This window comes from Eucyclogobius newberryi, unplaced genomic scaffold (assembly GCF_026437365.1).
Source record: "Eucyclogobius newberryi isolate DKJ021-1_F unplaced genomic scaffold, fEucNew1.0.hap1 SCAF_9, whole genome shotgun sequence".
Classification (NCBI taxonomy): Eukaryota; Metazoa; Chordata; class Actinopteri; order Gobiiformes; family Gobiidae; genus Eucyclogobius; species Eucyclogobius newberryi.
In genome coordinates, this window is record NW_027316532.1 from 30,606,031 (window position 1) to 30,630,126 (window position 24,096).

General features: G+C 41.5%; 4 protein-coding genes across 5 annotated transcripts in view; 2 read left to right on the plus strand and 2 right to left on the minus strand.

Annotated features, from left to right (window-relative positions):
- The window catches only part of p3h2 (prolyl 3-hydroxylase 2), a 43,502-nt gene extending 32,042 nt beyond the window's left edge, over positions 1-11,460 (plus strand). The window contains exons 2-15 of the mRNA XM_072438327.1: positions 1,679-1,831; positions 2,988-3,177; positions 4,888-5,019; positions 6,180-6,307; positions 7,657-7,746; positions 8,123-8,163; positions 9,106-9,194; positions 9,267-9,394; positions 9,468-9,563; positions 9,638-9,788; positions 9,870-9,987; positions 10,069-10,144; positions 10,351-10,491; positions 10,574-11,460. Coding sequence (XP_072294428.1) covers positions 1,679-1,831; positions 2,988-3,177; positions 4,888-5,019; positions 6,180-6,307; positions 7,657-7,746; positions 8,123-8,163; positions 9,106-9,194; positions 9,267-9,394; positions 9,468-9,563; positions 9,638-9,788; positions 9,870-9,987; positions 10,069-10,144; positions 10,351-10,491; positions 10,574-10,666 — 1,626 coding nt within the window. The 3' untranslated portion in view covers positions 10,667-11,460. The remainder of the gene's footprint in view (positions 1-1,678; positions 1,832-2,987; positions 3,178-4,887; positions 5,020-6,179; positions 6,308-7,656; positions 7,747-8,122; positions 8,164-9,105; positions 9,195-9,266; positions 9,395-9,467; positions 9,564-9,637; positions 9,789-9,869; positions 9,988-10,068; positions 10,145-10,350; positions 10,492-10,573) is intronic.
- A 1,650-nt stretch (positions 11,461-13,110) lies between these two features.
- Positions 13,111-16,215, minus strand: ccdc181 (coiled-coil domain containing 181). 2 transcript variants are annotated; one of them, XM_072439321.1, is made up of 7 exons: positions 16,034-16,215; positions 15,695-15,805; positions 15,560-15,634; positions 13,941-14,912; positions 13,694-13,840; positions 13,383-13,540; positions 13,111-13,298 (listed from the first exon to the last, which is right to left on the minus strand). In XM_072439321.1, exons 2-7 carry the CDS (start codon positions 15,794-15,796, stop codon positions 13,127-13,129), a joined length of 1,626 nt encoding a protein of 541 aa, XP_072295422.1. In that variant the 5' UTR covers positions 15,797-15,805; positions 16,034-16,215; the 3' UTR covers positions 13,111-13,126. The 2 variants fall into 2 exon arrangements, with proteins under 2 accessions (XP_072295422.1, XP_072295423.1); XM_072439322.1 differs by lacking the exon at positions 15,560-15,634 and having other exon boundaries at positions 16,034-16,206.
- A 566-nt stretch (positions 16,216-16,781) lies between these two features.
- cpox (coproporphyrinogen oxidase) lies at positions 16,782-19,481 on the plus strand. Its single transcript, XM_072438156.1, has 7 exons — positions 16,782-17,358; positions 17,437-17,580; positions 17,638-17,748; positions 17,853-17,994; positions 18,276-18,494; positions 19,174-19,278; positions 19,357-19,481. Exons 1-7 carry the CDS (start codon positions 16,821-16,823, stop codon positions 19,439-19,441), a joined length of 1,344 nt encoding a protein of 447 aa, XP_072294257.1. The 5' UTR covers positions 16,782-16,820; the 3' UTR covers positions 19,442-19,481.
- A 334-nt stretch (positions 19,482-19,815) lies between these two features.
- On the minus strand, positions 19,816-23,259 carry prrg1 (proline rich Gla (G-carboxyglutamic acid) 1). Its single transcript, XM_072438157.1, has 4 exons — positions 23,158-23,259; positions 22,492-22,532; positions 21,838-21,998; positions 19,816-21,499 (listed from the first exon to the last, which is right to left on the minus strand). Exons 2-4 carry the CDS (start codon positions 22,499-22,501, stop codon positions 21,038-21,040), a joined length of 633 nt encoding a protein of 210 aa, XP_072294258.1. The 5' UTR covers positions 22,502-22,532; positions 23,158-23,259; the 3' UTR covers positions 19,816-21,037.
- Positions 23,260-24,096: the final 837 nt, after the last annotated feature.

Sequence of the window (24,096 nt, forward strand, 5' to 3'; positions counted from 1 at the left end):
ATGAAGGTAGAATCCTGATTTTTAGGTTTTACTGTAGTTTTTAAATTTAACTGCAGCTTAAACATTATACTTTTTTTTTGTTTAATCAAATACAATTTTGAGGTGCGAAATTTGCATTTTTTCCCTATTCTTTCTAATAGAAAATCACACAAACTGAAATTCCTACCCTGAAAATTCGAAATAGTTGCTTAGAATTTTTGTTATAAAGACTTTAAATCCATTAGCATTTAGCTCTGATGTCAGTTAATCATTGAACATGTTTTATGATTTAGTTCAGTGGATCTCAACCTTTTTCAACCACGACCCCCAATGTAAGAATCGTTGGCCGTCACCACCCCCAAACATGAAAAGTAGTTTACCCCCAAAGTGATAATGTAGCCTCATGTCTAATGTTTGAGCTTATTTTGAGGATAGAGTCCTGGATATTTTACTTTGTTTGGCCATCTAATAACAATCTACATTCACCACTTTGTAGGGCGTTGACTTGTTTAAGACAGGACTACTTCATTAAATTTGAACATTTGTTTCCCTCATCAAAGTGCCCTATTTCTCCCGAAACCGCATACACGTTGCAAGGACCGACTGTTGTATCCCACTGACACTTCTCTTATTATTATTCCCTCTCGTGTAAGAAGAGGGAAGACGGCTCATCCCATCAAACATCAAACATCAAAGTACAGTACACGCTCACATTAGCCGAACATAGTACCGCCATGGCCCGTTTCTCAGTATTTTGCAGAGGTATGCGCTGAGGAGAAGCCATCGTGGCTCACCGTAATGAGAATACCTGTCCATGTCGAGACCTGAGACTGATCACAATCTCCTCTCTGCGGCTCCGTGCGCTCCAGACTCGTCCTGGTTAAGTTCTTCAGAAGGATTTCGTGAGCGTTATCTGAATCTCGGCCGCAGTGTTATGAAATGTCAGGATTCATGGCTTCTACTCCCATTTGCCACGTTCAATACACCATTTAGAAACCTCCGCAATCAAATATCTAATCACATCAGAGCTCGTTTCGTCCTCGGACATAGAAGGCAGTTCGTTTACGTGCTGTAATTCAGTTCTGAAGCTAAAATGTCCCGTTGATGCATTGAGTGGCTCTAGTACAATCCCGTTGTGAGATTTCCTTTAGATTTGAGCACGAGCACACTCCGTGACATGTGACAGCTGCTGCCTTTTGGCCTGTCTAATGTCCAAACACGCTGGGCCTGCGTTATATCACGAGCACTTTTTGTTTTTAGTGTCTCTTCTTAGAATCCACTCCACTTTCCCGTTTCATGAAAGTGATAAATGGTCGTGGTTTGTTCTCTGGCCTCATCTCGTTTAAGTTTGATAGAGACAGTTCTTGGTATAAGAGGAGGATGTATAAAAGAACAGAATGTTGCTAAGTGTCTCAAACCTGTCACACGCGGCAACCAGTAAATCTACCGAACAAACCAATGGAAAGTTACGTTTTTGTCGAATTCGGCAACGTGAGTTTTCCATGTGTCAGAACAGCGTCTGCAAAGCCTCATCGTTTTCATATTTTTGGAGGAACTAGACTAAACATTTTCCTCATTTGACGTCTCGACGAGGGAAATTAAGAGCGTGTTTTATGTGGATTAAAGTCATGTCGTTTCGACGTTTCTTACCCCTCTGTCCTCTAAAGGTCTAAATGTCCCTCTCCTCTTCTGTGTCCAGTTGAAGATGCCGGACAAAGCGGCGGCCGCAGCGCACACGTATTTCCAGGCCAACCCCGAGCACGTGGAGATGGGACAGGACCTGGAGCAGTACAAAGACCAGCGGGGCGTGCGGCCGGAGCACTTTGTGGACAGAGAGGCGCGCGTGCATCAGGTACAAAACACAAAACGGGAACAAACTGGAATCAGATGTTATTATCGTGTGCCTCGACAGAAGACGTTTTTTCCCTCTTCGTGTAAGAAGAGACAGATGGGGGCAGTAGTCATTGTGTCATAATTGCCCTTGTGATAAAGGCTCTGGCTGTTTATGACTGGAAAGACATTTGAGGCGTTCAGAGGAAGGAAAAAGCAGCAGTACATCTCTGGTTCAGTGCCAGACGTTCCAGCACTGAAACGTCTTAAATAATCTAATAAAACTTGTTATTTGGACAAAATCTCCATGTTGCTAAAGCGTTGCATTCCGAGCAATCTTTTTACCATAATATTTAATGTATCCATTCTCATTTTACTGTTAAAAGTGCTTCTCCCCGTCACAGCTGGTCTGAATTAACGTTCCACCTTCTTCAGTTTATTCCAAACAGATCATCACCGCTGCTGCGTCAGTGGGGCCGTAAATGATTTAATGAGCTGCTTTAGTTTGACATGTGCTGTGTTCATAAAAGTCCGACACTTCAGAGGCTAAAGCTGCAACCAACGGTGATTCTGCCATTATTCTTTCGATTAATCAGTTGTTTTGAACGTGATGAAAAGATTTGGACTAAATTTGGCCCAGATGAAGCTGAAGTGAAGAATGCGAGGATCCTGGTTAGAGTTTTTCATCAAATACACTAAATTGACACCTTTTCCGCATCATTTTCATGTATTTACGACTCAACTTGAGTCTTAAAACGTTTTTTTTCTCAGCTCATGCCGTGTTCTGGAACCTAACGATTATTCGATCGATTTGTTGACAATTATTTCAATAATTGATTTTATTTATGCGCTGAATCAATTAACCGGTCGCAGCCCTATAAGCAGTGTGTCTGTGATATAAATGACTAACATGGAACACATAAATGCTTCACGATGTCATGATTACAACCATATCAACTCTCGTTCAATGAATATAGAAGGAACAATCGATTCTACGGGTCAACATTAGTTGCAAATATCAACTTGCTTATACGTTGAGTTTTAATTTATTTCATTTATTTTATCGTGATTTTCATTCTAGAGTTATAATGGAATAAAGTGGTCGTCAGTATCATCCTTTACTGTGATCTTGTCAGTGATATTATAAGTATGTTTTCCCTGCGTCTTTCTGCCTTCAGCGTTACTTCACCGACGCCGTGACGTTGTACGACAAAGGAGACTACGAGGCCGCCGTGGTCCTGTTCGAAGAGGCTCTGGTGGAGTACTTCAAGGCGGACGTGGAGTGCCGGGCTCTGTGCCAGGGGCCGCAGAAGTTCGAGAACCACGATCACCTGCGCTATCGCTACAGCCTCCTCGAGCTGGTGTCAGGTGAGACTCGGCGGCGTGGCCCATGGACGCACCACAGCTCCGCCCCCAGCGTCTGAAAAATGTTACCAAATGTAGACACAGGACCATGTGACGTTTGGATGGAAGCTCTTTGTCTGATGGGGGAGCAATAACGCATGCTTGGTTTCATCTTCCTTTTATAAATCGCATTTGTGTAGAAAGTACAAAATAACAAAGACGGGATGTTCGCTGTGTTTATTGCGACATCGGAGCAATGATTAACAATAGCACTGCACTTTTAACTATGAGAAACAGCTTTGTTTACGTGCATGGTTGTTTATAACAGCTGGAGTAGATTTCCAATCCAACTTTAAAGGCGCTTAGCGGAGCATGTGTGATTTTATTTCCCATTATTCAATTCCTTGAAGGAGTTTTCTCGTAAGCGCTGCACTATTCTGCCAACATCTATAGCTTCAGTGGGTGCTAGTGAGGAATTTTACGTTTCTAGTAACTATTGTAACCTAAATGTAGATTTAAAGAACTTTTCTATACTGTTGGGAGTTTACTGTCAAGTTTCGACCGCTTCCAACACCAATGTCATGGAAAAAGGAATTTTTAAAAGCACCTTTACAGCTGTGAAAATAATCACGTTTTAATGGTGATCAAGGTCATCGTCGGTGATCAAGGTCAACGTCAGTGATCTTTTTATCGAAAGGTCCACAGCCAATCATCTGTTAGTAAAAGCACATGGTTTGGAGCAGAGTTCTAATGTTAGAGGAGGGAATTTGACCGTTTTTGTTCTTTATTATTAAAAGTCTGTATCGTTTATGTCCAGCAAATTAATAGCAAAAGCATTGTTATTAATGAATTGATCAATATGAGGGGAAAAGATGGTGACACAGATTGTGATACCATTTTTATTGTCACATCGCCCGGCCATAATCACCATAGACAATTCCTGCAAATCAAGAGGTGATACTGAAAACCCAAGACGCCAATTACTGCAGATGAATGCGAGTGAATCAACACTGCGTTTTTGCTGATGTATTTGTTCAGCTGAGACTTATGCATGCAGCAGCCACTTTCAGGGAGCTTGTAAAGAAAATAATAGGCTTCGGGCCCTACTTTGTTGAACATATAATCAGAAAGATTATTTTACATTGCACCACTCTAGAGCCGAGCGTGAAAGTCTATGTATGCTTATGTTAACTTGTGATTAAACTATGTTTTACGTGAGATTTATTCCACACGAACTGCCTTGATTGTAAATTGTCTCTTGTAATGCCTTGGAGACCGTTGAAATCAGAGAAACACCTCATAATATTTTACGAGTCAAGTTGCATCTGGTTTAGGGTAACTTCATTGTAAATACATGCTCCAAAGCCTTGCATGTTGTCATCTCTTGTGTTGGCTTGAGACGGAAAATAAGAAATATTGCACACTGTAAAAATCACTCAACAAATCAACAAACAGGGCATTTACTGCACCGTCCCGGGACATCGCACAGGACTCGCCCCGATAATAAACAACACCAGCTCACTCGTTTCATCTCCACGGCCTCCTCAACAGAAACACGCATGGCTGGATTCTCAGTACAATTTTCCATATTATTGTAACACTCGCTGACCAGACTATGGTGCCAAGGAATTACTGCGCACTATAAGACGCCTTTATGATGAATGACCGGCTTTTTTCCTCCAGCTGCAGCGCAGTAAATAACCTCTTCTACGTCATGTGCGTGTTTCTCCTCAGACCACTTCACTCAGGTGTTGCACTGTGAACATGAGTGCGTGAGAGACTTGGCCACTCGACCCGGACGCCTCTCACCGATGGAGAACTACCTGCCCCTCCACTACGACTACCTGCAATTTGCCTACTACCAGAGTGAGCCCTGCGTTTCATTTATTTTAGTTAAACACAGTGTTGGAAAGTAACTGAAAACATGTACTGAAAATATGGAATTCTATTTTTGGGCTAATGTGTCCGGTATAGTTACTTTTGGTGGAGTTCGGATATAGCTACATTTAGGATTACAGACTATTGTGGTGTTTGATCATGAAATGTAGGCTTCAAAATGCACTGAATTGGTGAGAGAAATCGAAAAAGCAGTTCTTATAGTGAGTGCATGTGCATTTTCCCTTCTCTGATTTATGTTATCTTATAAATAAATGCAGAACAAACAGTGAAACAAAAGCAAAAAACAGCTTTAATCCTATGCTGTGTTTTTAATGTGAACTTACAACATAAAAGTATTCAAGAAACAGTACTCTGATTAGACCAAGTTATGGAATACGCTACAAAATACATTTTAATTCAGTAACTAAATACATTTAAAAGTATTCGTCTCCCAGATTTCTACTCCTTTGGGTGTGTCACGCAAGTCTTATGTGTTATGCACTTAAAGTTTATTTAAGGAAAAGCCGCTGCCAGTACAACAAGTACTGAAAGACATTGTGCGATAAAGATGTCAGATTATCAGATCATACTCTTAATGACTGATGAGGCTTTAGCGTAACAAAGAGCCAGTGAGTTTTTCTAAAGACATTTTTCCATTTGCTGGAAACCATCAATAGTATTTGTCAGTCTATATATGGAAAGAACTGTTCAAAAACACACACACACAAGCTTTTAATATTCGTTTAATTAATGAGAATGAGAGCTGGAAAATGCAAATACTTGTTAACTGGAGAAAACAAAGGCATTTGCTTATTCTCCCGGTTTTGCACATTTTCCAAAACAAAATATATATGTATAATGCATATTAAGCAAAACTTCTCTGCTCGACAAAACTCTCCTGGCAATTGTCGACCTGGAAACAGAGCTGAAAATGTAACTGCTTTTACAGTGGGTGCAGGAAACCTTGAGTCAGCCCTGAGCCTTTACAAGACAATAAAGATGAGGTTTGTGGTGTCTAGCAGATCTTTACGGTTCCGAATGCCACTGCCGGTCTCAAATATCCTACTGTGTATTTTGTACTTTAATGACTGTAGTATTCCATTGTGTTTTAGCTTTTCAAATGTGTGCGTTTGATTTCATTTCACCAGTGGAATGGCTGGAGGAGGCCCTGCAGTGTGCCCTGACCTACCTTTTGTTCCACGAAGGAGAGGAGTTTATGACCGAAAATGTGGAGTACTACAGGGAAGTGCTGGAAGGCGACGCAAAGCCACGAGAGGTGAGAGGTCTTTTAAAATGAGGAACCATGAAAGTGCTTAGTGCAGGCTGGCTTTTCTATAAAATAGCAGATTATGGTGTAAACTGTGGTTGTGAAGGACCTGGATCATTACGGGAGTGTTATTGTATGCAACCAACTGGCAACAGCATTCCACATGATGTAATATTGACAAAAAAATGAATGATAACCTTGTTTTTTAATTTAATATCCTAATAACAATATTCATACAGTATTATGTCAATCCAACAGTTAAAACCATGGACTGACATGTACAATCTAAGGTTAAAACATGTCTTTAAACATATTAGTTGAGGATTAATTATCAGTTAAATGTGACATGTCGGTTTAATTCATCACAAAAATGCAGAAATATCACCGTATTCACTCATTTCAAAGTTTAAAAACATCACTTTATAAACAATATACTTGATTTAGCTTCAAAACAACATTCACGATTGTATCTACATTTGAATATACTGCTCACCTCTACTTGACCTGCATTTCTTTGTCATTTAAAGAGTTTGTTGTCTTAACCAAATCGTCTCCGACATACCAAAAAATCGCAACGTTATTTCATTTATTCATGTACTGTATACATTTAAAAGGTGGCAGTGATTAGGGCTGAGCTTGACATTCATACCAACATTATTTTACCTGTCAAAGTCTGTTTCTAGCTCTCTGTACAAAGCTTTAGCTGTATATTTTGGCTGAAGTTTCTACTCACTGTTTGGCACAAGTTCCTTCTAAAGGTTTCCCAGTCTGTTTACAGCGATGTGTTGTTTTCATCCCGACTTTCTCACTACTTTTCCCTCCCCTTGACCCCTTCTGTTGATGCCAGGCTCAATATCTTATCTTATCTTAATTAAGGTTTTAGTTCGTCACGTCTTACTGCCGGGTTGAATTTGTGCCTTTGAAGCCGATCAGAACGCGCTTTGTTTAAATCCCACCTTTTTTGTGGAAAATCTGGTCCTGATTATATAGTACAGAGTGGCTCGTCCGTACAAACATGTGAGGGAAAGACGACTTTCTAAATCATGTGTTTTCATTCACTTATAGCTTACATTTTTCTGACCATGAACCATAGTACCAGACTACGTTTATGTATTTTAGTAGCTCAGAAGTATCCAGCGCCAGAGCGTTGAGCTGCTCTTCGTTGTATAAGGGACACACTGAACTCTGTGCCAAAGAATCCTGCATTTCACAACCCACATGTCACAATGCCCACATAAGTATCTCAACATTTCATGGCCAGGCCTTTTTGTAAACGCGGTGAAGAAATGGGTGGAGAAGTACACATTTTATTGCACAATACATTATTAGTAATGTTGTTATTTTGGGGAGTTTTACAGGAAGCTGCTTGGTACCTCAGGAGACACAAACAGGAACTAGAGCTGCTTCTAATGGGCAGTGAAATCATGGGAGCTGAGTTTACAGAAGGGGTGAGTAGCACAAATCGTCACTGTCTGCCTGAGCAAGTTAATTAAAAAAACATGTAAAAATGTGTCGGCGGGGCTATATTTGGCCGGAAAAACAAAGACATTTCTGAGCACTTGTTACATGTCTACAGAGCATGTGGATGATGTAAAGCAGATCTCCTTTTGGGTGTGCCTTCACTGTCACTGACCACAGGCAGAGTAACAGGTGTTTCATAAAGGCAAGGCCAGTCTTTGGGCCAACAGTGACACCTGCTGGACATGACTTGACATGACAGTGTGTTTGAATGATCTGCTGCTGCTTTGTCTTCTTGGTGCTTTATGCAGAGATTGTTAACATTTCAGTTTTGACTTTTCTAATTTTCATCACTTTTATTGGCAGAGTTATTGGCGTGGCACCGGTGGAAGAGATGACTCAAACAGGTAAGTGACATCACTTTAAAACAAGTGTGTTCCTTTTTCGTATGTATTCTGTTGTAAGATAAGATAAGATAAGATAAGATATCCCTTTATTGTCCCACATGGGGAAATTTCATTGGTGCAACGCAGGTAGCTACAGAGGTAGATACAGAAGAATTGTGGAAGAAGTACTCAATGTTCTTAGTTAAGTAAAAGTACAGATACACAGGAGCAAATAAATAATCAGGTAAAAAGTACTTTTGGAGGAAAAAGTGAAAGGAGTGATCTTTTAATTACATTGTTTAATCTGTTAAACTACTGTTGTGGTTTTGGGCGTTACAAGAATAATTGAATTTAATTGAATTGAATTGAATTGAATTGGTCTTAAGTAAAAAATCTTTCTGATTTTGTTCAACAGAAACAACTGACTGAATATTTCTCACCATTATTATTGTTTGGGAAACTATGATTTCAGGTCTCAAACTGTAAAGAAAATTACTTTTGAATCTTGTTAAAAAATTACAGCTACCTTTTTTTTTTCTAACTCTTACTTAGTATTGTGCAGTACAGTATTTTTACTTCTGTACGTCATTTCTTTTCACCATTGTATTTGATAAAGTATTATGTAAGTAAATCATTTGTCATAATGTAGACCAGCTTAACTTTTGCTCACTGTAAAAGATCTGAACCAGTTTAACTGCAACGTGAAGCAGTGGCTGAAATTAAATCAAGCCTGTGAACACTAAAGCCATTGTGTGTATTTAATAAATATGTCCTACTGTGCTGCATGTTGTATGTCTATATGTGACTGCTTTTGTCTGTTTAATGTCAGGGAACAGGTCATTTGGCTCGATGGCCTATGGACATGGCATTGGTTACTGTTCTATATGTGGCGTCTGTTTTGTCCCTTTTAGATAAACTACTACTACTAATAATAATCCTATGTTGTTTTCTGTCTTGTTGCAGAATCCCCTCTGGTACTGGTGGTGGGATGGACTATGTTCCTATTTCAGACAAAAAGAATATCTCTTCAGTTGTTTTACAAAAGCAAGAAGGTGAGGCTCTCTCTGCTGGCCCCGAGTGTGAGACCCTCAACATGTGGCTTTGAAAGTCTCTTGTGTGTCCAGGTGGGCCCCTGGTGTACGACAGCGTGCGCCTGGTGAAGAACTCTGCTGCTTTGAATGGATCTCAGAGAGTGCTTTTGGACAGTGTCATATCTGAGGAAGAGTGTTCCGAGCTCAGACATTTGGCACATGTAATATTTTTAGGGATTATAAAATAGTTTTTGTAAGTTTATGTTGTTTCTAATTTGTTGATTTGTTCCACAGTCTGTCACAATGGCTGGAGATGGTTACAGAGGACGGATGTCACCACACACTCCGAATGAGAAGTTTGAGGGAGCTTCAGTACTTAAAACTCTACAGGTACATTCATACAAAGGTGTAAAACATGTGTTACTGTTACAACTTTACAACTGTGTGTGCTTTTGTGTCTTCAGTACGGATACGAGGGCAGAGTACCTATCAGAAGCGCTCGACTCTTTTACGAGGTCAGCGAACGAGCGAGACGAATCATTGAGTCCTACTTTCTGCTCAACTCTACTCTGCATTTCTCATACACACATTTAGTGTGTCGCACTGCCATCACAGGTCACTGTCAGGGATCAGGTTCACATTTTCTACTGGACATATGAATTGCTATATAATGGACATTGCTTTGTAAATGTTTAGGTCAGCAAGATCACAGGAATGACCTGAGCCATCCTATTCATGCGGACAACTGCCTGCTGGATCCTGAAGCCAACGAGTGCTGGAAGGAGCCGCCGGCTTACACCTACAGAGACTACAGGTGAGACAGAGAAGAGGCTCATTACACACCGAAAGATGTTTAGTTTGATCTTAACAGAACTTACAATTTCTCACTTTTTAGCGCATTACTGTATCTGAATGGAGATTTTGATGGGGGAGAGTTCATTTTCACAGAAATGGATGCCAAAACAGTCACGGTAATTGTTTATCTTATAACAGAATTCTCTTTTAACCAGCCAGTGTAATATTTTTGCCAGTTGATTCAGATTTGACTTATGTCAGAAGGGGCATTTGGCTCTGCCACATACATTTTCCACTAACTGCACTTTAGGACGCAGACAATTAAGAGGAAATCCTATAAATAAAAACTGAAAAACAAGAATAAAAGCTCCTGTCGCTCCAGGCCTCAGTGAAGCCCAAGTGTGGTCGGATGGTGGGTTTTTCATCTGGAGGAGAGAATCCACACGGTGTGAAGGCAGTGACCAATGGGCAGAGGTGTGCAGTGGCCTTATGGTTCACCATGGACCCTCTTTTCAGAGAACTAGTAAGAGACATCAACTTCATTCTTCAAAGTACAATACAATAAGTCCTGTATCAGGTGTAACTCTTCATACTTTTCCTCACAGGAAAGACTGCAGGCTGATGAGGTGATCCAAGGGTTGGACACACAGTCAGTGTGGGCACAAAGTCTCAACATCAACCCTAAAGATGAACTCTAGACAAACAACTGCAATGTTTGCTTCTCCTCACTAAATGACTTTATCTATTTTAATATTTATTTAATGTCCTTTAAGTAAGAACATGTCTATTTTTGTAATAAGTGTAAATGTGTATTATATTATTAATGACCTTTTGTGTGATGCCACACACCAGTACTTGAGTTTTTTTGTGTCCACATAAATACACATTGTTTAATTGTTGTATAGTTAAACTCACTATACTGTGAATATAAACATGATTTCAATTACAATGTCTGGTCAGTACAGCTTCAGTAATATACTGATTTGTTTTCTATGTTAATGATAACACACATTTACATTTTTGTATGTTTTTTCACTAATTCACATTTAGCTAGTGCACTGTTTGAAAAATCCCTCTGTTGCTGAACATTGAATGCACTCTGAAATGTTCTTATTTACTTTATTTGTTATTCTTGGAGAAAATGCCTCAGGGCACAGAAATACTGGTTTACCTGTACACTGAGAGTTGGTGTTTATTTATATGTTTTAGACTGCTACAGATGTAACTGTTGGAAGTAATATGAGGAGCTTTTTCATAAAAGCAAATGCCAATCATTCCTGTTTCAAGGAATATGTATTTTATTTCTTAATAATAATGTTCTTGCAGAGTCATGCACTGTAAATCTTTATTTTATTTTATTTGTGCTCAATGGGTTTCTGTTGATTCATTTTGCAAGATGTTGGCCACTTTTATTGTTTTGTTATTTAATGATAAAATGCTGTAGCGCACACATTATGTATGTGTACATGCAAATAAATAGTATACATCTATATTTTGTGGCATCATGTTTTATTTAACATACAGTGTACATAAGTATGTAAAAATACATTAAAGTAATTACAGTCACATTGCTGAAGTGGACCCTCTTTTAAACTTCAGTTTAACTTGATGAAATACAGCATTTCTGATAAAGTGCATTAGCCTCAACTGGGATGAAAATCATCCCCACATATAAGTGTTGACATCTGGAAACATACAACAAGTGCAAGACCTTCATTAAAAAACATTAAAACCCAATGAAACAAAATCTTTTGGGAGGGAAACTAATGTAGTATTTCAATGCCATGTTCCCTGAGGACTGTTTTAAACCTGTCGCTTTGACATGACGACCTGTGACCCAGAATATGAAGCTCAATGGAGAAATATTGGCCTGACTGACAGATGACAAACGGTTGGAGGAAGTGGAGAATCCCACAAAAATGTTAAACCTGATTGTCTTTTGATCCGGGTTTTGTACCAAACAGCACCAACATAAGATTTAATAACAGAATAACAGAAGGTGTACATAATATTCTTTACCAGATTGTAAAAGAAAATCAAAATGAAAAGCTTTAAAGGAGTTAAGTTAAAAGAATCCTTTGACTTAGAGAAACGTGACTTATACAGATATTTATATATAAGGAGTTATCACAACCAAGAAATTAAACAAAGTAACGCTGACCATTTTAACCCTCTGATTTAAATCTTTATTAAGGTGCAGAACTTTCAAAAGGGACTCGTATCTATATAAATGCATTAATAATCTGGACAGCCATTCTACTAAATACGTGTCCCTCATTCGTCCAGGAGTGTTCCATTGTAGTGAAAGGTTCAGTTGTAGACATCTGGACTCGTTTTGACTCTGATCCAAGAGTCATTCTCAATCTGAGAATCCAGACCGGGAACTCAGATATTTATTCTATTCTGTCGACAAGAGGCTAGTTGATAGAAAACAAAGAGGTGTAAGTTTCGGTTGATTAGAAGGGCCCACCACAGAATAAGATCGAGTTCCTGGTCTGGATTCGCAGACTGAGAATGACTCTTGGATGAGAGTCGAAACTTTTTGTTTTTTTTGAGTCCAGATGACTACAACTGAGACGTTTTCTACTAAATACATTTAAAATAAATGGGAAAGAGAAGGAATATTTATTTTGACAAATGAAGAATCTCAATGGAGTATCACAAATCCTGAAAATAATTGAAATAATTATTTTGGACCAATATACCACATTGTTTTATAACACCATGTCAATGTGTGCACCGTTCACAGGGAAATATTGGCTTCTGCAGAAACTGTGGTTGGCAGGAGGCCCACCATGATCCTTCTGGGACCGTCAGAAATATTGGACTGAGATTGACTAAGCGCTCCATACTGTTTTTAACATCGCTCACTCAATTTCAGAACAACCTTTGGAGCATACATTTGGCAGCAGGAAAGTGTCCTTCTTCCCCGCTCCAACAATCAAGGACTGGACTGACATTTTAAATGACACACATAAGATGGAACAAAGCGCATTCATACTCTATTTAAAAAGGATACATTTTGGACAGACTTTGGACAAAGTGGGACGTTTACTTTGAACTATAAATTTTCTTTTCCTTCCGGTCATCATCTGTTTGTTTTCTTGTTACGTTTTAAGTATTTAAAAAGTGTTTCTTTGAAGACACAAGCTGCTGGTTTAGAAGTGGTACGACAACTGTTCATTGAATCTAAATGGCTTGGCATCATTGACAGTGCACATGAGGTCCTTCAGTCGGCGAGCTTGTCTCTCCTCAAACACTAACCTCCGAGAGCGTTCCCGAGCTGCCTGCTGCTCCGCCTGCTTCTCTAAACGCTTCCTCCTGAGCCACCTGAAAACCAACACCACAGAGGAAATGATTTAAACCATAAATACATACAAAGCGTGTTCAATGGAAGAGCAACCTGAACCTTACCGTCTGAAGGCCTGCTCACAGTCTTCTTTACTGCGCAGAAGGTAACCAGTGTCCTCCTCCAGCTTCTTCAGCTCCACCAGCTGCTTCTCTTTCTTCTGCTGCACCTGTTTTCTCTGTAGCCAGTGCCTGAAGGCCTCTTCGGAGTCAACTGTGTCTTTCTGAAGAGTTTTAAACATATATTAGTGAAACTGTAATACATCCTGACATGTTGTAGCTTTAGATTGTTAGATGTGCATTATACTTCATGTTTATTTAACATAAAAAATAAAAGAAAAATCATAAATAATGATTAGGAGCACACAAACACATACCTTACAATTCATCCTCTCCATTTCCTGTGCCCGTTGCACTCGTTTTTCCCCCACAATCTGCTCTCTTTTCCTCATGAGCCAGGCTTTGAAGGCCAGCTCATTTTCTAGTCTCTTCTGCTCTTCTTCCTCCCGTTTTTTCTCCTCTGCCTGAGTCATGGCAATAAAAAACAAAACAAAACTCAGCATATCTTGCACTAATGAGTGATCGGCAAGGCGTACTTTAATTACCCCCCCACACCCGTCTCACCTCTCTGGCGAGTCTCTCCTTTTTCTCCTGGAGTCTGAGCAGCATCTCCTTCTGCTGCTGCGACAGCATGTACGTGCTCTGGTAGGGCATCCCAGTAGCAGACTGGACTCGCCGCTTGATTCCTCGCCCCTGGCTTGTTCTCAGACTGTGACTGGCTGAGCTGGGCCTAACCCGCGGCTGTGAGGGAGGCTTGGGCGTGCACATTTTATCATCTGCAAACGAGCGAGGAGAAGCCGAGGCCGAGTGTTTCTTACTGGAGATGCTTGACAGAGAATGTGTGCTGTCGCTGCTTAAAATGGGAGGAAGAAGCATTTGACTCTCTACTTCTCGTATACTGACCAGATCAAACTTTCCGTCCTTTTCAATAAGCACTCTCCCCTCTTTCCCCTCTTTCTCCGCCATACCTCCTTCATTGCCGTCCCCAGTCATTCTCAGACCTGCACTTGACAGTCGGTCCTCTCGTGGTGACAGCTTTAGATCAGATAACTTTCCCGACACTTCGCTCTCCGCTTGCGTGTCCTTGGTATTGTCACCATTACTGTTATTTTGACCTTCCAACTCTTCATTGCCCTCCGTGTCGTTCTCAAACTGCATGGGAGGTACCACCAAATCGACCAGTGTCTCTTTGAAATGCAGCCGCCTTCGTCGCGTCATGTCTGGAGCTTCTTGGTCCTGAAGCTCCCGGTTTGCTTGTTGTATTTTCTCCAATATGTACTTCTTCTCCTCCTCCGTCTGTTCGTCAGTCTCTGGCGGAGGGGGAACCGGGCCTGAGGATTTATTGGGGCTGTCTCTGTCCGAGTCGTAGTCGAGAGGGTCCATAGGTGAAGGCCACCTCTCATCATCGTCTAACTCAAGTATTTTGTTATCTCTCCTCCCCTCCTTCGGTTTCATGTCCTTGTGTTTCACTTTGTGCGTAAGTTCCTCTTCCAGTTCTTTGTCTATCTCCGCCTCGATGTCTTCATAGTTTGGCCCCTGTGAGTGGAGTAAAAGAGTGTTCGGGTTTCATAGTTGAATGAGTAGTCAATCAGATAATACGCTAGTAAGAGGACAGACATGTGTAAGCCTGTTCATCAATATTGCATCCAGCCATAGCCCAGTGAAAGTATGTCACTTCATGTCAACAGAGTGGGTAGTATGACGCAGCAGACTGTTACTAGGATATTATTGTCATAGTTTTGGCCACTATTTGCTGACTGAAATCGGATTAAAAATGAATAAAAAGTACATCACAATGACCAAAACGATGACTACAATTTCTTGTCGACTAAAATTTGATTAAAAGTTGATCATTCTGTCAACTAAAAGTGTAGATATTTTTGTCAACTCATAAAAACTGAACAAAAAAAATGATAAAATGGGAGGTGTAAACTCCGGGCTCCACTTTTCAAAGCAAGAGCAACCAAAAAATATCAAAGGAACAAGTCTGTGCCTGTCCCATAAAGCAACGCTATAGTCTAAACCTATTAATGATTCATCCAACTAAATTAGGATGACTAACACAAGACACAAACTAAAAATAATCATTTCACTAAATTTAAGATTGAGAAATTATACTTTTCTATTTATTTTTGGCTCAAAATGAACCCTGGCAGCAGATCGGGTAACTCAACACTACTCACACGGTCATGCTTTCCCAGGGCAGGGTCAGAGGCTGAGGCAACACTACCACCATGTAGATTAAATGTAGAGGAGCCCTGGTCAATTGAGAAAATGAGAAACACCCAAAACAGGACATAATGCACCAGAGGCTTTACCTGATCCTCACTCCGGCTCTCCTCACCGATAAGCCAGTCCAAGTCCTTCTCAAAGTCATCCTCGTACTCCTCTTGTGACTTTGGGCAAACCACTTCATTCATCCTCCACCACTGAACAAGGAGAGATGAAAAGCAGACATTGTGCACACATTTATTAAACGTTATATCTGGCTGAAGCTTTTCGTTGGCTCTTATATTGCTCTTTGGCGGACAGATATTGAACATAAAGGCAACATGAATTACCAAATACAACAGACATATTAATTAATTGAGATAATACTGCCATAAGTGTAAAAGAAAGCCATTTTTGTTTCATTTCTAAGCTATGAGACCACTTACAAGTCACTGTGCGTCGTTGAGATCTCTTTGAATTAAAAGTGCTGAAATAGAATGTCCAAACGGGCCTTGAGTCCTCGTTATTCCCACACCACTGCCCCACATTTACTCAGAGACAGCGCCGGAGACTTTAATCCACTCTGGTCCCACGGAGGGTTTATGAGCTCCGTCGTCATGGAGATCCACAACACGTTTTAGTCTCCGCGCATGCGCATTAGTACAACTTCAGCAGGTCGTGTTTATGTGCATCCAGGCAATGCTGTCAGTGCAGGAAATCAGTAACTACATTTATTCTTACGTGTTGCCGCTGACAAAATATTACCTATTATTACCATAGATGTATAATATTAACGATTATTACTAAAATACTTTATTAAAATCTGTGTCTACATATGTGTATAAGTCAAGTATCTAGCTTTTCTTTACGGCGCTAATATTATTATAATTTATAATATGTTATTACATGAGATGATTGTTTGACAGCCCTTCGGCGGGGCGTTTCATTGCAGCTCTTTGCGGGTAATGTAGTTTTACCATTTCAGCTTGGATATGAAACAAAAAGAACGAGTGAAAAAAATATGACTACATTTCCCAAGATGCATCTCTCACGGCCAAAGAGCAAGCGCAACACGCGCCGTGCTACACGCCTCTTGTGGGCACTCGAATGCAGCACGTAGGCAACTTCTTGTAATGTTTTGATCAGTTGATCAAACGGATTGGTCTGTGTCACCGCGCGTCTGCGCCACACTGTGACTTTAGTGTGACTTTAGTGTGAGTTTAGTGTTTACTCATGGCCACTTTTGTCCTTTGCCAAACTGCTCGGGCCGCGACGCGGCGGAGCACCGCTCACGTCAGGAGCGGAGCATGTTCAGGACATGGTTCAGGTGCGCTGCAGTGCGCGGTGCTTCCGGGAACGGGATGGTTTACCAGGGGCACTGGTGTTCGGCTCATGTCCCATGGGACCGCGGGCAAATCAGCGGCCAGCAGAGTCTGGAGGAGAGCTTTGACGCTCAGCGGAGCCGCAGTGGTGTCTGCGGCTGTCGCGGGTCTTGTAGCCAACACAAGCCACTTCCCACGGGCTGAGATGGCAACGAGTATCGTCCCTGTCCCACAGGAGGGGGACATCCCACAGGAGGGGGACATCCTGAAGAGATGCAAAGGCTTCATGTCCCCACCAGTGACCGACGTGAACGTGCTGCAGAGAAGAAAGGATGAGATGCGCACCAGGATGGAGATGCTGATCATGGAGACACAGGCTGAATTTTGTAAAGCTCTGGAGGAGGTGGACGGTGGCAAGTTTAAGGTGGACCGCTGGGAAAGGAAAGAAGGTAAACGACGTGGCATTTTTGACAGAATCAGGTCAGCTCCAGACTTAACCCCTTCTTGGGCCTGTTTGTGTTGTTCAGGTGGTGGAGGAATCAGCTGTGTGATGCAGGACGGGAACGCGTTTGAGAAAGCTGGAGTCAATGTCTCAGTGGTGTCTGGAAACCTGACAGAAGAAGCAGCCCGTCAGATGAGGAGCAGGGGGAAAGTCCTCAAAGGCAAAGACGGTAAGTCGAGGCTGTAACACTGATGCTTGACATGTAATAAAATGTGTTATTTCCTAGGTAAATTGCCCTTTGTTGCCATGGGCGTGAGCTCTGTGATCCACCCCAAAAACCCCCACATCCCCACGGTACACTTTAACTACAGATACTTTGAGGTTGAAGAGGAAGATGGTGAGTAGACGTGTTCATAGTTGAGATGGTGCTTCGGTCGCTCCATTGTGCACGTTGAATGCCGACCTTTGTTTTGCGTCTCTCTTGTCTGTGTTTGCTGCAAGGCTCCAAGCAGTGGTGGTTTGGAGGAGGCACTGACCTAACTCCAGTTTACGTCAACAAAGAAGACGCCTTTCATTTCCACAAAACCTTGAAGGACGCTTGTGATAAACACCATTCGCAGCATTACACCGACTTCAAAAAATGGTATAGTGTTGAATTGAAAACATAAAGCACTTCCGTCCTTTCCCTTTAGGGCTACTGTTTTAAGGGTGTATCCTAACTGTGAGACGGAGATAAGAAAGACAAGCCAGAATCTCCTCAGTTGCAGAAAAGCCGTTAAACTCGTAAATTAATCTGTTACAAATGAATTTGAAGGGAATGGGTGTGTTGCTTTGGCAGTTATCTGACCAAACTAATCTAAATGTTGTATTGTAAGCATTATTGTGGTCTCTATTCTAAAGGCTTATTTTTACTGTTGTTTTCAGGTGTGACAGATACTTCTATATACGGCACAGAGGAGAGACTCGGGGTCTTGGAGGAATCTTCTTCGACGACTTGGATTCGCCCAGTCAAGAGGAGGTGTTCAGCTTTGTAAAGAGCTGTGCCCGTACTGTGGTGCCTTGTTATCTGCCCATTGTTCGCAAACACATGAACGACTCTTTTACACAAGAAGAGAAAGACTGGCAGCAAGTGCGTCGAGGAAGGTGAGCAGAGTTTACCCAGTGTGTCATTTCGTTCATATTGTACTCTTCATCATGTATATTTATTAGAGCTGTCAAAATGAAAGTGTTAACTTACATGTTTGATTCAGTCTGGAAGGCTTCCCTGACAAGAGAAACATATGACAGAAATGTGTGGAAATGTGTTTATCAAATTCATCAGTCGTCACCTGAATGTGACGTTTACTAGCACAGAACGGTTTGTGCTGGGAAACTGCACATTTCCATCAACTATGAAGGCACACAATTATGAAATACAATGTCAAGCCAGTTTGGTAAATCATTTTATATTTTATTGTTATTTATTAATTTGTGAAATAATTAAAATGAATCATTTGCAAACTTTGTTCAAATTATAAAAAAAAACGTTAGGTAGTATAGTAAATAATCACGCTTCAGAAGTTGTATCGTATAATCTAAATATATATATATAATTAATAATAAATAATAAAATATAATTAATCGTATTGGCGGCACTATTACTTTTGTGCTAGCTATTATATAATTCCTTATACTGCCGTTAAACGTGTGCAATAAACTACAATATACTACAGTAGTCTTTACTGCCTCTGCTGCTTACTGCTGTTCACATCCAAAGCTGAAATACTCATTGTGGTACAAGTAAGGGTTGTGTTATCAAGAACTGTTTTGTATCCATCTTCAGATATGTGGAATTTAATCTGGTGTATGACAGAGGTGTGAAGTTTGGTCTGGCCACTCCAGGCTCTAGGATAGAGAGCATCCTTATGTCCCTTCCTCTCACTGCCAGGTAAGTCCACCCTGTGTTTGCTTTTGTGTGGCCTGAATGTGGCTCCTGTGTTGCATGGTAACATGTCTTCATCCTCAGGTGGGAGTACATGCACGAGCCTGCCAAAGGGACCCGAGAGGCTGAAATGCTGGAGGTTTTACGAAACCCAAGGGAGTGGGTGTAGGAAAAACAATAATAATAAACACTTTTTTACCACTGTGAAATATTTGTGTTGCTCTATGTTCATATAAGATAGTATAAATTATCCATATTGTTGTAAAGTATTTCTGATTTGTTACTAAACAACAAATAATACACAATTGCTAATATTAATTATTTAGTTTTGTTCTGTTTGTTGCTGATGTTTTACTATGAAAGTCCATTGCATGTTAATTAAAATCACCTTGAACTGCAAATGTTTTCATTTGTAATGGTGATTTTACATGTTTGTCTGTGAGCCAATGTGCACCATGACATTGATGCTAAAACATTAAAAGGGAAATTATGTACAGTATGATGGTTTGGATGGTGTGTTGCCCTTGGAGTTTGAGCCAGAAGTTGTTTACAAAAGTGAAATGTTTATTCGGAACAAATATATCAAGCTTCAACACAATATTAAATCATAGTCTTTGCATTAGTTTTATAACATTAAATATAAGGCATTGTAGAAATGTAAATAACAGTACATTTACCAGTAATTATAGAAGTCTGTCAAGAATGTGTCAAGTGCTGAGGTTGAGAATCCTCACAGATAAAGTCTAAACTAAAGCAGTGCTGGTGTGCAGTGTGTCAGTGTAAGTTAGGCAAAGGTATCTGGTTGTAGGACTTTATGCAGCATTATTGCATAAACAAGCAGGGACATCCTGTGTTTCATTACTCAACTGAGCTGCAACAGAAAGTGCAAGAGAATCCAATTCATTAGTATGCATTTACTGCATTCACATGCAGTAAATGTACTTTGCATTCATACATAACCCATTTTATATACAATTTGATTATACAAGTTAAACGGTCTTCGTAAGGAATAAATATTACGCTCTCATTCACATCACCTGTGAAGCAGCCTTTCCCTTGCATTTTCCTTCATCACTTTTTCTTGTCATTAAACCTTCCACCTTTAGTGCAGTTAGTGTGGACAGAAGTAAGAGTTTTTGTAGTTAATGTGATTCTGTTCCCAGTTCTAGTCACATTAACTCTAGGAGGGAGACACTAGAGGGACTTCACAGTTCGGCTCGCTGATCGCCATCGCAAGCAACCAACAGGTCATTATCATGAACAGCTCCAAGCACAACTACTCGGCTGCATAGATTCACAAAGTATATACATTTCACATTACGTTGTAACAACAAAGGTTTAGATAAGCTGTTGCATTAGTTGTTTTGAGGACTTTGTATCAAATGCACTAACTAGACATAAGAATAATCTTTACGAGTTTTTTAAGCCTTTAAAAATGTAACAGTAAATCTCACTTGATTTAGTATAAAGCATTTGGCACTGCCCAACAACAATGCATCTTCTAATTGCATATAATTATTGCAGACCTATGGCAATCAAACCTATTTTGTCACATGCAACAGTATTTATACCGAGTTCAACCATTTGCTAAATAGAAAGAACCTATGAACCTCATAACTCTTGGTATCAAATGACCACACTAATAAAAGGTTAGTGCAAATCCAGGAATGGCTCCAACAAACATATTAGTACTTTAAACCATTTAGCAAGTTGGGTTGGCTGGTGATGCACCCGGAGTGAGGGGAGTCCACAGCTAATAAGACCTTTACTTCCCTTGGCTGCTGATGACGTATGCGGTGCTGGTGTTGACGATGTCGTCGTACTGCGGGGGCAGCTCAGTCTCTATCTGCACATCCGTGTGACCCACCGCTTCCTCATAAGACGGCGGGGGGTCCGCAGCGCTGCCTCTGTACGTGGTGGGCTCTGACCCGCCGTGAGCTGGGCTGCTGTGGATGCTCAGTTCTGATTGGTCACCGTGAGGATAGTTTCGCCCCCAAGCGTCCATGGAGACCACCGACAGGACGTGATCGTGGTGGGAGTGTCCCAGGCTTGGACTGCGCTGCGGATGCTTGCGAAAGTGGCAGCGCCAGACGGTGATGGAAATGATGGCGATGATCAGAACCACCAGCAGCAGCGGCACGATTAAGTACAGGGACTTGACCACTCCGACCGAGTCCAGCCCACCGGACGGGTTGCTCTCCTGCACGTACTCTTCCCAGAAACGCCTCTAAAGTCGACACACACAAAATTAAATCAATCTTCAACCTGAATTGCAATCAGAAAAACACAAAACATTGCACTCCATGGACTGAACTCTGGAATTAGGTGGCACAAAAGGGAAACAAAAGTAGCTACATGTTTGTGTGCGTCCATGTGTGTGAATCCGCCTCACAATACTTTTATAAATACCCCCCTCACTCCCATAGCCCTGAACACACTGGCTTGTTCTTCCTGCTGATAATCATCACTTTCTGAGAACGCCCACATTCCACTCAAGACAATGGAGCCCAAATCCTTTTAATGATGTTTTTACCTGAGCTTTTTTTTTAAAACAACAATCCTCACCGTCTTTTCGTCGTTCTCAAAAGCCTCGCGCGCCTCCTCGTAGGTGCAGGTCTCCTCGCGGCACTCTCTCTGAATGTTCCCCTGCTTAATTTCTTCAAATATGGAGTTGGCCCTGCGCAGTCGGCGCAGCACCGAATGCGCCGCATCCGCTGGCAAGAACACTATGGACAAGAGGCAAGAGGAGAAGGAAAACACATTAAGTCTGTACTTAATGTGTTTGACAATGGAGTGTAAAAACCCTGTGTGTGACGGTGAATAACAATTAAACAATAATGAAACGTTTATACATTCTCCATGAAAAGAAAAGCACCAAAACAACACAAAAGGAGGGCAAAACAAGTTAACAGAGCAGCATTGTGGTTCCTCATGTCACAGTCACGAGTACTTAGTAAACTAGTAATGTGTGGCTTTTCATCTGTGTCACCAGAATATCACATGACGTAGCAAAGGACAAACAAAATCAATTAAAACCCCGAACTAATCTGTGGGAACTGGACAAGAAACTTGAAATGCTGAAATCCTCTGAGTGGAATACAAAGAAAACACCTGATACAAGAGGTGGAAAGACGCCGAAGGGTGTTTTCTTTGGAGATTTGACTACTGTGTCCTGCTACTTTTCATAGTAATTAACAAGAAAAATAAAAAGTCACTCACCACTCCCCATGGTGCGGGCAGGACAGTTGTTTTGGGGTGAACTACAAACGAAACACAATATTAGTATGTGAATATTTAAATCAATTGAGGTATATATAATTAAAAAAAAAAAAAAAAAATAGACCCAGAAACTGTCGAAAAAGAAAAGTAAATAGACAAAGTAACGGACAGGTAACGTGTGCTTTTACAACAATGACTGCTCGCGTACTATTAAAAGTGAGTAAATCATATGAATCAGGCTGAATCCTTCGGCCTGAATGATGCGTTTGTGTTTGACAAAGGGTCGCAAACATGTCACTCGCCCTTGACCAATGGCGACTTTGCTTCACGTGTCTGTTACGGGAATTCTTCGTCCCGCTCCTGGAAATAGATCAGAGGGAATAACGAACACAAACACGGGACCGCCGCCGCAGCGAGGTCCTCGAGTGTCATATGTAAGAGTTTTTAAGAGGTGTAACCATGGCAGCAGCTGTGAAGTGACAAGCGCGGATGGTTCGTACGCGCTCCTCTTTTTCGTTTCGGGTGTGATTTGTGTTCATGATGAGCGAAAACGTAAACTAAGAACCTCACGCAGTCCTCACTCACCGGTATTATGGGTGTTACCGGTGTTTAACGCGTTTGTAGCAAAGCAAAGCTGTCCTGAAAAGAAAGACCCGTGTTAATTACCTGTGTTTGTGCCCAAAAGCGAGCACAGTCCTCCTCCTGCGCTGCGCCGCGGCCCGAAGTGTTGCTGTGCCACTGGCGCATGCGCACTGGGGATTCTGTGGCGGGTCATACGCCCCCCGTGTTAAAGACACACGACAGCACCGCGTGGGACAGCACCCCGCGTGGGACAGCACCCCGCGTGGGAAAGCACCGCCCCGCGTGGGACAGCACCGCCCCGCATGGGACAGCACCCCGCGTGGGAAAGCACCGCCCCGCATGGGAAAGCACCCCGCGTGGGACAGCACCGCCCCGCATGGGACAGCACCCCGCGTGGGACAGCACCCCGCCCCGCGTGGGACAGCACCCCGCGTGGGACAGCACTGCCCCGCGCGGGGCAGCACCCACAGAGAGGACGTCATCACCGTCACCAGAGAAATCAGTCACGGGTTATTCATGTGCCTCACAAACTCAGGGACAGCGTCAGCGCGTCATGGCGTTTCTTCTGCTCATCTTTAGGCCTAAACCATTTAAAAAAAGGGAGTATTCCATTTGTGCCGAACCCAAAAGTGCCGATCTGAGGGAATCAGAGGCTATAGATCTGAACAAACTAACATGCTTGTAATATGGGGAGAAAACACTCAAATAAATGCTTTAGGCCTAATCATCATAATGGTGCATTTCAAGGGTTCGTTATGGGAGGTGTGGCAGGGGCCACTGCCATGAGCCCCACAGTAAATATGTATTCTAAAGCCTTGGCTATAAGCTTTATAAAAGGTATAAGCTTTATAAAAAAAAAAAAGCTTATGTTTTTGGGCAACATTGTATAGCCCGTTAGTAAATTACAGGAAAAGGCCTGTCCTAGGTTTAAGGCAAATTGGCGACCCACCTAAATGCCATTTGTTCATACATTACATTTCAAGATCGTACATTTATTTATGTATTTGTTTATGTATGTATTTA

What these genes read in the sequence shown, in the direction of transcription:
- cpox (XM_072438156.1), top strand. Translation starts at nt 16,821, where the DNA reads ATGGCCACTTTTGTCCTTTGCCAAACTGCTCGGGCCGCGACGCGGCGG. An exon ending in TGAGGTTGAAGAGGAAGATG is followed by an intron (nt 17,749 to 17,852) that starts GTGAGTAGACGT and finishes GTTTGCTGCAAG; the next exon opens with GCTCCAAGCAGTGGTGGTTT. An exon ending in TCCCTTCCTCTCACTGCCAG is followed by an intron (nt 19,279 to 19,356) that starts GTAAGTCCACCC and finishes CTTCATCCTCAG; the next exon opens with GTGGGAGTACATGCACGAGC.
- ccdc181 (XM_072439321.1), bottom strand. Translation starts at nt 15,796, where the DNA reads ATGAATGAAGTGGTTTGCCCAAAGTCACAAGAGGAGTACGAGGATGAC. An exon ending in TGGAGAGGATGAATTGTAAG is followed by an intron (nt 13,541 to 13,693) that starts GTATGTGTTTGT and finishes AAAACTCTTCAG; the next exon opens with AAAGACACAGTTGACTCCGA. An exon ending in TGTGAGCAGGCCTTCAGACG is followed by an intron (nt 13,299 to 13,382) that starts GTAAGGTTCAGG and finishes GTTGGTTTTCAG; the next exon opens with GTGGCTCAGGAGGAAGCGTT.
- prrg1 (XM_072438157.1), bottom strand. An exon ending in TTGAGAACGACGAAAAGACG is followed by an intron (nt 21,500 to 21,837) that starts GTGAGGATTGTT and finishes TGTCGACTTTAG; the next exon opens with AGGCGTTTCTGGGAAGAGTA.